Source organism: Solea senegalensis, unplaced genomic scaffold, assembly GCF_019176455.1.
Source record: "Solea senegalensis isolate Sse05_10M unplaced genomic scaffold, IFAPA_SoseM_1 scf7180000015406, whole genome shotgun sequence".
NCBI classification, from domain to species: Eukaryota; Metazoa; Chordata; class Actinopteri; order Pleuronectiformes; family Soleidae; genus Solea; species Solea senegalensis.
This window is the reverse complement of record NW_025321314.1, coordinates 1-17,500: the sequence shown is the minus strand read 5'-3', so window position 1 is coordinate 17,500 and position 17,500 is coordinate 1. Positions and strand designations below refer to the sequence as shown.

Genomic DNA, 17,500 nt, shown 5'->3' with positions numbered 1-17,500 from the left:
AAGCAGGAGGACACGTGAAGCAGGAGGACACGTGAAGCAGGAGGACACGTGAAGCAGGAGGACACGTGAAGCAGGAGCACATGCAGGAGGACACATGAAGTAGGAGGGAAGCAGGAGGACACATGAAGCAGGAGGACACAGGAGGACACAAGCAGGAGGACACATGAAGCAGGAGGACACGTGAAGTAGGAGGACATGTGAAGCAGGAGGACACATGAAGTAGGAGGACACATGAAGCAGGAGGACACGAAAGCAGGAGGACACGGAAGCAGGAGGACACTTAGTGGAAAGGAGGAGGACACGTGGCAGGACACATGAAGCAGGAGGACACGCAGAGGACGAAGCAGGAGGACGTGGAAGGCCGGAGGACACGTGAAGCAGGAGGACACGGAAGCAGGAGGACACATGAAGGAGGAGGACACGTGAAGCTGGAAGCAGGAGGACATGTGAAGCAGGAGGACACATGAAGTAGGAGGACATGTGAAGCAGGAGGACACATGAAGCAGGAGGACACATGGAGGAGGACACGCGGAAGCAGGAGGACACGTGCAGGAGGACACGTGAAGGAGGAGGACACATGAAGCAGGAGGACACGTGAAGCAGGAGGACACGAAGCAGGAGGACATGTGAAGCAGGAGGACACATGAAGGAGGAGGACACGGAAGCAGAAGGACACGCGGAAGCAGGAGGACATGTGAAGGACACATGAAGTAGGAGGACATGTGAAGCAGGAGGACACATGAAGCAGGAGGACACATGAAGCAGGAGGACACATGAAGGACGTTTTCTGGTACGATACTGGTACTGGTACTGGTACTGATACTGATACTGGTACTGGTACTGATACTGATACTGACACTGACACTGACACTGATACTACTGATGATACTGGTTCTGATACTGATGCTGACACTGATACTGACACTGACACTGACACTGATACTGATACTGACACTGATACTGACACTGATACTGACACTGACACTGATACTGACACTGATACTGATACTGACACTGACACTGATACTGGTTCTGATACTGGTTCTGATACTGGTACTGGTACTGATACTGGTACTGGTACTGGTACTGATACTGATACTGATACTAGTTCTGATACTGGTACTGATACTAGTTCTGATACTGGTACTGACACTGATACTGGTCCAAATCACTGGATCAACAATCCTACATATCGCATGCTTCACTATACACAGAAAGTCAACAGCAGCATTTTAGCAGAGTTTTTTCTTCTCTTCTCGTACACAGCTGGAGAATTATTTCTTTGAAATGAAATGAAACAAAGGTGTCGTGAAAAAGTCATCACAAGTGTTTCTGTGTTGCTGTGAGTTCTTAGTATGTGATTCAGGTGTATGATTGACACCAGGATACCAGAATACTACAATACTGTGTAATAATACACCACTGCAACAGACACGAGGATATCTTGTGTTTAAAAAAGAAAAGAGTCATAAAATGACCATTATGTGTCATCACACAGCGATTAATGACTATATGACTATATTCACTATAATGTCCACTAAAGTGTACAAATACTGTTTGGTGCTTTGAAAAGAAGCTTTGCTGGTTTTTTAAATGCTGATTGCAGTACCCACTTTGGACACTAGAGGCTACGAATAGTGTGTAGTGATGTTTAGTGCTCTAGTGTTAGAGTTTCAAATTACGCATTAGAGTTACACCACTTAATAAAAGTCAGAATGACTATACATATACACATATACATACATACATATAAACTATGATATTATATATATATATATATATATATATATATATATATATATATATATACACATATAAACTATGATCATATACATATACATTTGCTGATTTATGTCATGTTGCAACAGTAAAATGAAATGATTGACTTACTTGATAAAGGAGCTGGCCAAAAGGCCGACCAGGCCCACAGCAGCGCCCCCTACTGCTGTAATTCTGCAGCCAAAGATGTCGGTGAAGACGCTGACAATGGGAGAGCAGAAGAAGATCATCCCCATGGAGAGGGAGCCCACCCACGCTGCAGGAGACACACACACACACACACACACACACACGGTCAACAAATCAACCACTAAACACACAACAAGCTGAAAGTCAGAGTGAGTTCTGTGAACAGTGACGCACACACACACTGTCAGGAAACTCTCTCTTCACTTGTTTGTTTCTGCATTCATTCATTCATCATTCGACAGGGAAACACGGCAGTGAGACGGCAGGAAAACACTGCAGTGAGACGACAGGAAAACACGGCAGTGAGACGACAGGGAAACATGGCAGTGAGACGGCAGGAAAAACGCAGTGAGACGGCGGAAAGCGCAGTGACGAAGGAAGCCGCGGCGAGTGAGGCGACAGAGCAGCGGCGGTGAGGCGGGAAGACCGACGAGTGAGGCCGAAGAGCGGCGGCAGTGAGGCGGCAGGAAACAGTGGGGCGACGAAACCCGCGGTGAGGCGACAGGAAACGGCAGTGGGACGACAAAGCGGCAGTGAGACGGAGCGGCAGTGAGGCGGGAAACCGCGAGGACGAACGGCCGACAGGAAACGGCGGCGACAGGAGGCTCCGGCAGTGAGACGACAGGGAAACGCGGCAGTGAGACGACAGGGAAACACGGCAGTGAGACGACAGGGAAACACTAAACACACAGACACCATGGAGATCAGATAAACATCCATACGTCATATGGAACTATCAATGCTCACAGGGCTGTGTGCTGGCAACAATACACCGTTATATAAAAGAAGTTACTGGGTGTCACTTTTTATAATACTATATTATATAATAATATAGTATTATAATCATATAAACTTATATACATTTAAATGTACTATTACATTAAATGAGTTTGATTCCTGGCTCCGGCTAGTCTGTGTGTCCTTGGGCAAACCCCACGTCGACGGCTCCTGACACGCGTGTGTGTGTGTGTGTGTGTGTGTGATAGAAAATGTGCTGTTGTGTGAATGTGAGAGTGAATGGCTGTGAATGGGTGAATGGCTGTGAATGGTCATCAAGACTTAGAGTAAAAGTAAAAGTCGCAAGAAGTATAAATAACAAAGTAAAGTACAGATAGGTGTATTTTGTACTAAAGTACAGTACTTAAGTATTTGTACTTTGTTACAATACCACAGTGCAAGAATGGTGATAGAAATCCATTAAATCTTGTGATAGTGTAGTGATAGTGGATCACAGCACAGGTAAGACAGACAGGTCTGCACATGTCACATGTTGTTTTCACTGTTAAAGCTGCAGCAGGAGGAAACGGGTTTCAGGCTCAGTGCTGGTTTTACTGCAGAAGTATTACATGTTCTCAGGTTTCCCCAAGAGAAGCAGCTTAGAGCAAAAACCCTGACTGGACTCACCACAGTTCTGTCCACGGTCACAGTTATGCACATGAGTACTACTGATAACGTAGTACTGATGGAGTAGTGCCGGCCTGCTGCTGGGCGTTCAAATAATGAGACCCTAAAGAGGAAATGCTTGTGGTTTCATCTGCAATTCCAGATTAAACAACTGTAAATTTAAGATTCTCTTCCTCTCCCGCTGACACTGACAGAGGAAGTCATGTGTGCTTTAAAGACTCTGCTGAAAACCTGAAAGGATGCATTCCAAAACTACCAACCGTCCCTGAACTACACACATCACATTACCACTCTGCAGTGGTTGTTTTCGGACGTTACGTAGGTCCTCTCAGAAGAGGACCTACAATGCATCAGCCTCCACCGAACATCTTCATTGACAACACCAGGCGGGAAAATGTAGACTACTTCCCATACCTAGGCAGCCTCTTGTCATCTAAAGCCACCATTGATGAAGAGGGACACCATCGTCTTAGCTGTGCCAGTGGGACATACTCCATGACCTCCAGTCAAAGACCAAAATTCTGGTCAGTATTGCTCCCCACTCTCCTGTGTGGGTCAGAAGCCTGACTTCAGCCAGAATTCTCAGGATAATCTGGGAGGATCGACGGACTGACACCAGTGTCCTGGAGGAGGCTGCCACCATCGCCCAACACCAGCTCAGAAGGACGGGGCAGATGCCAGACTCTCGCCTTCCCAAACAAGTTCTCTACTCTCAGCTTGTTCTGGGAAGGCGTGGCCCAGGAGCCCAAAACAAGCCCAAACCCACAACCACCATTACCCGCCCATGCCCACACTGCCCCAAAATATGCAGGTCCACGATTGGCCTCTTCGCCCACCTGAGGACCCATGAAGACCAAGAAGGAGGACAGACACACTGGAACCCGAGTGTCCACCGGTGATGATGACCAAACGACAATGAAGACATTTTGATCTTGTGGGGACATTTTGGCTTGAAATGTTTTTCAGGTTCAAGACCTGGTTGTAGGGTTAGCATCGCGTTAAGGGTTTGGGTCATTATGTCTATGAAGTGTCCTCACTGAGACATAAAAAAAGACACACACACAAGTCTGTTTTGCACTCTTGTGTGGACACTCATAGACATAACAAGTGACTTACATACCTTAGCCATCACATCTAAAGGTCTAACTCTGACCCTAATCCCTAATCCTTGCCGGTTTGAGTCCCCACCAGCTCAAAAATGGCTGTGGTACCCCTGAGCAAGGTACCCAACCCCAGTGGTGCCCAGAGATCCTGATCACAGTCCTGATCAGGATCTCTGATCAGAAATATGCCACAGTCCTCTGTTCAACGCTGACAGTTAAAAACACATGCATCGCGATGTCAATAATATATCATATGTCAATAATCGGTTTGTATTGATACAGGGTAATAAGCCTGTATATAAATGTGTGTATATATATACATATATACTGTGTATATATGTATATATCGGTATCAGCTGATATTGGAAATGAAGTGTTGGACAATGTCGGCAAATCAAATATGGGTAAAAAAGCCAATATCGTGCATGGACAGAACTCCAAATCTGACTCCAGTCCGACTACGTGTACACATGCACGAGTAATCAGACTACGAATCACATTATCCAGGTACGTTAGTCCGACTAAGACCAGCTCCGTTTAAGAACGTGTTTACATAGTCCAATTATAATCCGACTTTGCTGCCACACATGTGAGTGTGTGACGATATTGAAGTTACCACTCAGAGCTTCTGTGGAGAAGTTTCTTAAACAGCTGGGAAGCATTGAGACGAGGACACACCATGTGACCCTGTGACCTCTGTCCTTCATGTCTGTGGCCTCACACCACAGGAAGACAAAGTTATGCTCGATGACACAGCAGCTGCAGTGGCTGCATGAGACATGATGTCCACATGAAGCGTGTTTCGTGTTAGAGGAAACAAACAAGGGGGTGGTGTTTTCCAGCTGCTTGGTGATTGGGGGAGATTTTCATTTTTAAGCAGCTGCTAATGTTGGATATTAAACTATATTGAGCTTTGTGTTTTTAAATCAAATAAAACACATTTGAATGTATGTTCTGTGACAGTAAACAGAATATCTTTAAACTCAACGTCATTTTGAGGTTTGGGACACAAAATCTTTTCCTCCATCTTTTGCATGAGTCGTAGATAAGTCAAGAAAATGTGGTATTGACTATTAACTAGGTGCTCACTAACACCTTATTCTACATAATCTTATTGGATTAAGATTAACGCGTGCTTAATAAAGACTAATAAAGCTCAGGTATGCTACTTATATGCATGTTAGTGAGCACAGACGTGTTCCCCTCTCTAACGTGTTACACATGAATTGACAATAAGTGACAGGTCGTCACGGCGATGGTCACCGTGATTTCAGAGCTGTGAAGGACCTCAAAGACCAGATGATCCAGTTCCGTCTCCACTTTGAAGAAGACAATTAAGGATTCGTCCTCCATGTTGTTCAAATGGAACAGTAACGTCATTGAAATCATATTGTCTGACTGATCCAGCAGCAGAGACACTTCGTTCCCCCTGAAACATCAACATAAGGCAAAGGCAAGAACAATAGTGAGGTTTAGTCTAAATGACTCTTTTTAACTGATCTACACTCAGCTCATCTGGAACTGGACCAGGACAGGTACCAGGTTCTGTCAGCGATGCTGAGGTGAGACTAACTTTGCTGGAAAAGTTACTGTGTGAGTGACCGAGGGACTGCACCACTCTTATCAGTCAGCAATACATGTCTCACATCATGTACCATCATGTGTTCATGTGTTCATGTGTTCACGTGATCATGACCTGCTGATGTGTGTCATGTGCAGCAGGTCTAAGAGCTTTCAACATGTTCACCTGCTGCAGCCTTTATCTCTGCACAGCCTTCACCTCAATTCAAGCTCACGCACACGCGCGCACACACCTACACACGCACACACACACACACACACACACGCACACGCACACGCACGCACCAGCCTGTTAAATATTAACAGGCTGGTGGTTTGAAAACACATGAGTGTTGGTTCTGTGGACTGCTTCCATCCATCTATCCTAGTTCCACTGTGTATAATGTTGTATACTGTGTATACTATAAACTGCGTGCGTGTGCGTGTGCGTGTGTGATAGCGTGGCGTGTGTCTATTGAGTGCGTGGCGTGTGTGTGTGCGTGTGCGTGTGGGTGTGCACTTCATCTTCATGTGCTGAGGCTTTCAAATTGAAACTATAACAGTCTGTATGACAGACGTCATTCACAGGTCAGCAGACACACATGGCTCAACCTCAAATGTAAATAGTGGTTTGCACTTGCAGGCCACCGTAGTATACAACTGTCTCATGGAAATGAATGACACGTTATTCTAATTATCTTTCTGAATGTATGATGTCAATGAATGTGACTTTCCCTCTCTGATAATCACCTTTCATTCATTCATTCATACAGTGACACCTCACTTCAATGAAGACATTCATCCTCAAGTAGCGCTGAGGAAGTGTGAAGAATGAGACAGACAGACAGACAGACAGACAGATACTGTAGATAGATAGATAGATAGATAGATAGATAGATAGATAGACAGACAGACAGACAGACAGACAGATAGATCGGATACTGTAGATAGATAGATAGACAGACAGACAGATAGACAGACAGACAGACAGATAGATAGACAGACAGACAGATACTGTAGATAGATAGGATGATAGACAGACAGACAGACAGACAGACAGATACTGTAGATAGATAGATAGATAGATAGACAGACAGACAGACAGACAGATACTGTAGATAGATAGATAGATAGATAGACAGACAGAGAGACAGATAGATAGACGACAGACAGACGAACCAGGCGGATACTGGCAGATAGATAGATAGACAGACAGACAGATATTAGACAGACAGACAGACAGATAGACAGACAGATAGATAGACAGACAGACAGATAGACGAAGATACTGTAGATAGATGGAGTAGATAGATGACAGACAGACAGATGAGCAGACAGACGGGTCTGTAGATAGATGGGCAGACAGAGAGATGCCAGACAGGCGGACGAGACAGACAGATACTGTAGATAGACAGACAAGGCCGAACCTGTAGATAGACAGACAGACAGACAGACAGATTTAAGACAGACAGACAGATGCAGCCAGATAGACAGACAGACAGACAGACAGATAGACAGTACTGTAGATAGATAGATAGACAGACAGATTGATAGACAGACAGACAGACAGATACTGTAGCAGATAGATAGATAGATAGACAGACAGAGACAGATAGACAGACAGACAGACAGACAGATAGGCGGATGCACAGATAGATAGATAGATAGACAGACAGACGAATGAATACTGTAGATAGATAGACAGACAGACAGACAGACAGATAGACAGACAGACAGACAGACAGATGAAAACATCAAGGACTGTAAAGTGGCTCTGGTTTCACTACACAACATGACAAAGAGGTGGTTTTAATGGCATGAGGCCCAGGAACCAGAGCCTGTAACACAGATGTGGAGGCCACTGACCTGTCTCACTCCCCACCCCTGCATTCTGCACTGTGATTGGCCCATTCAAAAATCTGACTTCTCCTTTTCAGTGTGCATTATCTGTCATGAGACCTGTGTCACGTGACCTGTGTCATGATCGTTCCACACCTGGTGGATTCATGCCACACAACCAGAGACCCACACGTGACTCTCTCATTGTCTCATTCATTGTTCACAGTTCACGTGCGTGTGTGTGCGTGTGTGTGTGTGCGCAGGTAAGGCGGTGGTGAGTGTGTGGGCGGCAGGTGGTGGTGGGCAACGGTGTGTGTGCGGCAGGGGTGGTGCGTAGGCGCAGCGCAGGTGTGGTAAAGCGCAGGTAAGCGCGGTGCGGTAAAAAGTCTGGGTCTGTGTGTGTGTGCATGTGTGTGTGTGTGTGTGTCTGTCTGTGTGTGCGCGCAGGCGCCAGGGCGCAGGTGGTGGTGGCGCAGGCGCCGCAGGTGGTGCTGGGCAGCAGGTGTGTGGTGGGCGCGCAGGGTGTGTGTAAAAGGCAGGCAAGCGCAGTGTGAGCCAGGTGGCTGTAAAAGTGCAAAAGGCTAAGGCAGGTGCGCAGGTGTGTGTAAGGCAGGTAGTGTGTGTGTGTGCGCGCAGGTGCGCAGTGTGTGTGTGTGTGTGTGTGTGGGTGTGTGTGTGTGCGGTGTGTGTGTGTGTAAAAAGGCAGTGTGTGTGTGGGTAAAAGGTGTGTTGCGCGCGCCAGGTGTGTGTGTGTGCAAGCGTAGGAGACGCTACGACAAGCCTCTGCTCATCCTCCATCAGCATCCATCATGCTGTGAACAGTGAACATGTGTGACGGTCCTGCACAGACAGTAACACGCTCGTAAACACGCGTGTGAAATCATTAACTACTTTATCACAGCAGTGACACTAAGATTACAACCTGTAAGATTAAACATTAGTCAGCGAACCCACGACCTTCACATCCTGAGCACAACACACTGATTGACATGAATGGATCATTATCAGACTTCTGCTGTTTTCACATTGATTGATTCATCTGTTGATTTGATCAAACTGTGGTTTAGTGAAGGCTCTAAAAGTGTATTTCCAAAAGAACAAAGCTGATCTCACCATTTCACTTCCTCGTTCATTTTCTGCAACTAAGCAACCGACTGCAAAACAGTCGATGTGTTTCCTGTGCACGGCACCACATGGTCACATGGTCACATGGTCACAGTTTGATCCAACACACACTCACTGTAAAGTCAGTGTCAATCACTATCTTAGTGTGTTGAGATCTTCTTACATGTGGGACAAAAATGATCCAATATTCCTAAATATGTTCAAGTAATAATAATAACTGAGTTATTAGTGAACGTAGAGATTACTGCAGAAATATAGATCACATGTTTGGATTAGGATTAATAAAGTTGACCTGTTTCCTTGCCTTGAACACAAATGAAGGAGCCTGAGTCACTGCATCTGAATATAAGACACTGTGTCTCTCCTGATGGACACAGGACGTCCCATATACTGTGTCTCATTCACAGTCGTCATTTGACTCTTCTGTCCATTTTACTACTAGTCCAGTCATGCATCACAATGTATTACACATATGACATCATGAGACTTTACATGTCATGAAGCCTATCAGGAAGGAGGCGTGGCCAAAAACAACTTCCTTTAAGTGAAGCATCTTCTGTCAAATGTCTCTTTCACTGTTGTTGAGTGTTGCTTTAAATCCTATCTTTAAAGTTTTATAACTTGATAAGTTATCAATCATCTTTATTAATAGACAATATAACATGTTGAAAGTGGATAATTAACCACGGAGGGTGGAAATGCTGGCGTGGCACCAGCAGCCATGACCTTTGACCCTCATGTGGAAGGTAGAAAATCATATCGTCCAACGTCACACATCATTAAAGAGAGTTTCAAGTAGCACCTCTGAGTTTGCAGACAGACAGACAGACAGAGAGACAGACATGAACCTGGGACTACTGAGAGGATACAACACACGAGGTTCAGACAGACAGACAGACAGACAGACAGTCAGACAGACAGACAGACATGAACCTGGGACTACTGAGAGGACACAACACACATGAGGTTCAGACAAGACAGACAGAGAGACAGACAGACAGACAGACATGAACCTGGGACTACTGAGAGGACACAACACATATGATGTTCAGACAGACAGACAGACAGAGAGAAAGACAGACAGACATGAACCTGGGACTACTGAGAGGATACAACACACATGAGGTTCAGACAGACAGACAGACAGACAGAGAGACAGACAGCAGACATGAACCTGGGACTACTGAGAGGATACAACACACATGAGGTTCAGACAGACAGAGAGACAGAGAGACATGAACCTGGGACTACTGAGAGGATACAACACACATGAGGTTCAGACAGACAGACAGAGAGACAGACAGAGAGACAGACATGAACCTGGGACTACTGAGAGGATAACACACATGAGGTTCAGACAGACAGACAGACAGAGAGACAGACATGAACCTGGGACTACTAAGAGGATACAACACACATGAGGTTCAGACAGACAGTCAGTCAGTCAGACAGACATGAACCTGGGACTACTAAGAGGATACAACACACATGAGGTTCAGACAGACAGACAGACAGTCAGTCAGACGCCCCCTCCCACTTCCTCCCACTTCAGGTGATTAATGAGCGGTACTTGATGTAAACAGGTAGAGACGATAAATCCTGTGCTCCCGTCAGGAGGTGAGACAAAGAGCAGGAAGCCATGCTGCATGCTCATCTCACACACACACACACACACAGAGAGTGAGACAGTTTTCCCTGCGTTTACACTAACATACCAAGGTAGTGATGTCATGCAAATGCTGCAGAGGCGTTAAAATAGAAGAAGAAGAAGAAGAAGAATGAAACACACTGTCATGAGCTCACTCACTCAGAGAAGACGACTAAACAGCTGCTCTGTGAACTTTAAGGAGTCTCTTAAATGACTTAAGAAGCACTTAAAGCTCATCGTTGTGTGTGTGTGTTTTCTGTTGCAGTACCATGAGTGGCCACTGGAACAAATATGAAAGTGGAAATACTAAACTCATCGTTATTTCTCTCTCGTTTAGGAATGTAGACACTGAACTAAGTGTTTTTAGAGAGTTATTTCCTCACACTTGTGTCGATGTTTAGAAGAAGACTTTAAGGAGGAGATAAGGTAACGAGAGGCTGTTTTACGTCAGAAGACGTCATGTCTTCATTCAGTTTGTAGAATTTATTTCCATATACCATGACCACACTAGTGACTCCAAACAAAGCTGCAGTCAAGGCCACGTTTGGTCGCAACCAAACCAGGTTCAAAGGTTTGAAGAGACCAGAATGATTACATAAGATGCTGAACCACGACTCTGCAGCTCACTTATCCACTAACACTTGATTTGATCATTTCTGATGATTGCATTTATATTTAAAGAGACAGAAAAGACCTCATGTGAAGAACAGAAACAGAGTCAGTGAATAAAGGATCATGAAATCATGTCACTCCAGCTTCTACATTTCACTGCTCTGGAAAAATGGCCGACAAGTCCAGGAAACCACGACATTCTTTGACTACAATAACAGACGAGAGGCAGCAACAAACCACCACCACCACACAGCCTCTTACTGGCTCATCAAGGTCCGCCCCCTTCAGTGGTGACCAGGACACTCATTTGTGATTATCTTGTTGGAAATACACATAAAGGTGTATTTTTCATGACATAATACTTGAAAATACTGTTGAAATGGAAAGTAACTCTTTTCAATGCAGCTCAACTTTCACATTCCAAACAGCTACAACAGGTGGTTACAATCACAGCAGAGCAACACATGCTCATTACATTACAGTCGCACACACACACACACACACACACGCGCACACACACACACACACACAGCACACACACACACACACACACACACACATGCTCACACATTACAGCACACACACACACACACACACACAGACACACACACACACACACACACACACACACACACACACACACACACGCATATACACACACACACACACACACACACATACACACACACACACACATACACATACACACACACACACACACACACCACATACACACACACACACGCAGTACACACACACCACACACACACACACACACACACACACACACACGCACACACACACACACACACTAAACTCACAGTAAAATGTAAACTTAGTAAACTCCACAGTAAACTCACAGTAAACGGTAAAGTAAACTCACAGTAAACTTGCAGTAAAATAGTAAACTCTCACAGTAAACTTGCAGTAAACTCACAGTAAACTTGCAGTAAACTCACAGTAAACTCACAGTAAAGCAAACTCACAGTAAAACTCACAGTAAACAGTAAACTCACAGTAAACTCACAGTAAACGTAAAGCAGTAAACTCACAGTAAACTCACAGTAAACTTGCAGTAAACTCACAGTAAACTCACAGTAGTAAACTTGCAGTAAACTCACAGTAAACTCACAGTAAACTCGCAGTAAACTCACAGTAAACTCACAGTAAAAATCAGTAAAACTATCACAGTAAAATGCAGTAAAACTCACAGTAAACTCACAGTAAACTCGCAGTAAACTCAGTAAAACAGTAAACTCACAGTAAACTCACAGTAGTAAACTCACAGTAAACTCACAGTAAACTCACAGTAAAAATCACAGTAAACTCACAGTAAAAATCACAGTAAACTCACAGTAAAATCACAGTGCAGTAAACTCACAGTAAAACACAGTAAACTCACAGTAAACTCACAGTAGAATCACAGTAAATCACTAAGAGTAAACTCACAGTAAACTCACAGTAAAGTGCAGTAAACTCGCAGTAAACTCGCAGTAACTCACAGTAAACTCAGTAAACTTACAGTAAACTAAACTCACAGTAAATCGCAGTAACTAAACTTCTCAAGTAAAGTAAACTCACAGTAAACTCACAGTAAAAACTGTAAACTCACAGTAAACTTAAATCAAACAGTCACTCACAGTAAACTAAAATCACAGTAAACTCACAGTAAATCAGTAAACTCACAGTAAACTTCACAGTAAACTCACAGTAAAATCACAGTAAACTCACAGCAAACTCACGCAGTAAACTCACAGTAAACTCACAGTAGTAAACTCACAGTAAACAGTAACTCACAGTAAACTCTAGTAAACTCAGTAAACTCACAAACACAGTAAACTACAGTAACTCACAGTAAACTAAACTCACAGTAAACTTCACAGTAAATCGGCAGTAAACCTGCACAGTAAAATCGCAGTAAACTCACAGTAAAATCACAGTAAACTCACAGTAAACTCTACAGTAAACTCACAGTAAAATCACAGTAAACTCACAGTAAACACAGTAAAACTCACAGTAAACTCACAGTAAAATCGCAGTAAACCACAGTAAACTCACAGTAAAAATCACAGTAAATACAGTAACTCACAGTAAACTCACAGTAAACTCACAGTAAAATCACAGTAAACTCACAGTAAACTCACAGTAAACTCACACAGTAAACTCACAGTAAACTCACAGTAAAATCACAGTAAACTGCAGTAAAATCACAGTAAAACAGTAAAAATCACAGTAAACTCACAGTAAAATCACAGTAAAATCACAGTAAAACTCACAGTAAACTCGCAGTAAACTCACAGTAAACCCTCAAGCACAGTAAAACAGTAACTCACAGTAAACTCACAGTAAAAATCACAGTAAACTCGCAGTAAACTCACAGTAAAATCACAGTAAACTCACAGTAAACTCACAGTAAAATCACAGTAAACTCACAGTAAACTCACAGTAAAATCACAGTAAACTCGCAGTAAACTCACAGTAAACTCACAGTAAAATCACCTAAACGTTAATTACGAGAGAGGAGGATCATTTATATTTGCTGTATAATGATTACAGCCATTAATAATGTGATGGTGCCACATCACTGTCCTCTCATGTCTCACTGTCCTCTCATGTCTCACTGTCCTCTCATGTCTCACTGTCCTCTCATGTCTCACGGCAAACCTGACTGTTAACTGAACATTAATGAGCTACGAGTGGAAATGACGAAGCAGCACTGTGACACCATGATCACAGTAAAAGTTGATATCAGGCACACAGAGTGCATGTCTGTGTGGAGAGGTCAGCCAGTTCAAAGGTCACAGTTCATTGCTGTCCCGCTGTATGTAATAACGACTAACTAACTACTCATGCTTTCTTTACTGAGAGTGTCAGAGAAGCTCCAAATATTCATCCACTTCTTCCCCCTCTGCCAGAACTTGACCATGAGAGTCATCTCACAGCTTTGAATAAAAACATCACACACATCACACAGCAAACATGCAGTTTGACCAGGAACAGTCAACTGTTGTGAAGAAAATCAAGAAGAACGGCAAAAACATAATAATATCACATAAGTGGAGAGCAAACATGGAAATGTGTGTGGAGTGTGTGTTTGTTTTTGATTGAGAAATGAATGAGAGTGCAGATCAAAGAACATATCATCACAATCATTGTTAGAGCCGCATCACACTGTGGACCAGGTTTTGGTCTCTGTGAGGTCTACTGGTCCTGACAAGGTCAGTGTTTATGTTTATGGCAAAAAGGATCCTAAAGAGGCAACAAATACAAGAACACACACACACACACACAGCTATTCTTGTTAGAACTCTGTCTTTCATTCATATAACCAGTGAATGACTAACACTACCATTAACACTAACATTAACACTAACATTAACACTAACACTACCATTAACACTAACACTAACACTACCATTAACACTACCATTAACTACTAACATTAACAACATTAACACAACATTAACACTAACAACACTTAACACTAACATTAACACTAACACTAACATTAACACTAACATTAACACTAACATTAACATTAACACTAACACTAACATTAACACTAACATTAACACTAACAACACTAACATAACATTAACACTAACACTAACATTAACACTAACATTAACACTAACATTAACATTAACACTAACACTAACATTAACACTAACATTAACACTAACATTAACACTAACATTAACATTAACACTAACACTAACACTAACAACAACTAACACTACCATTAACTACTAACACTAACACTAACATTAACACTAACATTAATCAACATTAACACTAACATAACATTAACATTAACACTAACATTAACACTAACATTAACACTAACATTAAACCTAACATTAACACTAACATTAATCCTAACATTAACACTAACATTAACACTAACATTAACACTAACATTAACACTAACATTAATCAACATAACATTAACATTAACACTAACATTAACACTAACATTGACACTAACATTAATCCTAACATTAACAACATTAACACTAACATTAACACTAACATTAATCCTAACATTAACACTAACATAATCCTAACATTAACACTAACATTAACACTAACATTATTCCTAATACTTACATAACACTAACATTAACACTAACATTATTCCTAACATTAACACTAACATTTAACATTAACACTAACATTAACACTAACATTAATCTAACTAACACTAACATTAACACATAACATTAATAACATTAACAATAACATAATAACATTAACAACATTAATCCTAACATTAACAATAACATTAACACTAACATTAACACTAACATTAATCCTAACATTAACACTAACATTAACAACATTAACACTAAAATTAATCCTAACATTAACAATAACATTAACACTAACATTAACACTAACATTAATCCTAACATTAACATTAACACTAACATTAACACTAACATTGACACTAACATTAATCCTAACATTAACAATAACATTAACACTAACATTAACACTAACATTAATCCTAACATTAACACTAACATTAACAACATTATTTAACACATAACACTAACATTAATCTAACATTAACATTAAACATTAACACACTAACATTAACAAACATTAACACTAACATTAACACTAACATTAACACTAACATCCTAACATTAACATTAACACTAACATTAACACTAACATTAACATTAACACTAACATTAACACTAACATTAATCCTAACATTAACACATTAACATTTAACATTAACATTAACATTAATCACTAACAATTAACACTAACATTAATCCTAACATTAACACTAACATTAACACTAACATTAACTACTAACATTAATCCTAACATTAACACTAACATTAACATTAACATTAACTACTAACATTAACCCTAAAAACAATTCAAATCTTAGTCCTAAACTTAACCAGTTCCTCAGAGAGGTCCTAAAGAGGTGACCAATACAAGCGCGCGCGCACACACACACACACACACACTCACACGTTTTAAAGCGCAGATCCTCGTCATCCACGGAGCCGAACTCTCGCAGCAGTGACAGGAAGAGGATCCCGAAGGCGTTCTGGATCCCGAACACGGAACCGTTGCACCACATGGCGGCCAGCATGACTACCCAGCCCCAGCCGCCTTCAGGGTGCACAAACTCGGGCTCCTGGGGTCCCGGGGCCGCGGACTCCTGCTGCTGTGGCACCGTCGTTTTAGTCTCCAGCTGCTCCTTCTTGTCGTCAGCTGCCAGAGGCTCACCTGTACCTGCGGTGTCTCCGTCTGACACAGTGCTGTTCCCTTGTGTCATTGTTGACTCTTTGTCTTTGATCTCACGTTTGTAAAGATGTTTCTAAGAAGAGAAAGAAGTTTGTCCTGGTGAGAAAGAATAAAGTTGAACACACACTGAAGTGAACTTTTCTCTCACTGTAACACAGTAACACACACGTCTGCTGCTGCTGCTGCACATTTATATATAGACAGCGTGGAGGGGGCGTGGCTCTGGGGCTCACTGCATCTGATTGGACACTGTCATTTACATGTCAATGATTCTGCTCTTACAGTATCTTCACGCACACACACACACACACACACAGTGGTGGACACTCAGAGGAAGTGACAGTTTTACTCTGAAGTAAATATTCAGCTCGTGCTATAAAACAGAGTCACGTGAGCTGCTGTTTACTGTTGTTTCACCGGAAGTGCTGCAACATTATAGATGCCAACTGTTGCAAAAGAACATTCAGAGGAAGACCGCTTAAATCCAGGAGGCAGGAACTGAGACCACGTCAGGACTGAAGGTGTGTGGACCAGGACCAAGACCAGGACCAGTGTTCTTCAACATTATCAGTCGGTTCTTGTCCTCACTATGCGGTTAAATGTGTTCCAGTAATATGTTGCGTGTTCTGAGATCCACAAATAAAACAATCCCATTTGTAACGGCTGTGGCACATTCCTCGCTCACTGGCACACCTCCAACATTTAGTGGTAGACGTGAGAGCATGTAACTGCTATATATATATATATGTAGATTTTTACAAATGTAGATGTGTATTTGTAAATAATATGAATATCTGTAAAAACTGCATTTGTGGATCGCCAGCACACACATTACAGGAAGACCAATAAGCTCCAGCTCCCAATCAGCAGCCACGACGAGGACTTCAGAGTCTCTCGGATATGAGAGGCTATGCTCTATGACTCTATGCTCTATGACTCTATGCGCTCTATGCTCTATGACTCTATG

At 42.5% G+C, this 17,500-nt stretch overlaps 1 protein-coding gene across 1 annotated transcript in view; it reads right to left on the bottom strand.

Moving 5' to 3' along the window:
• Window positions 1-16,695, bottom strand: part of slc16a10 (solute carrier family 16 member 10) — a 29,819-nt gene extending 13,124 nt beyond the window's left edge. Inside the window, exons 1-2 of the mRNA XM_044017418.1 lie at window positions 16,255-16,695; window positions 1,891-2,035 (exon numbers count right to left, since the gene is read on the bottom strand). Coding sequence (XP_043873353.1) covers window positions 1,891-2,035; window positions 16,255-16,564 — 455 coding nt within the window. The 5' untranslated portion in view covers window positions 16,565-16,695. The remainder of the gene's footprint in view (window positions 1-1,890; window positions 2,036-16,254) is intronic.
• Window positions 16,696-17,500: the final 805 nt, after the last annotated feature.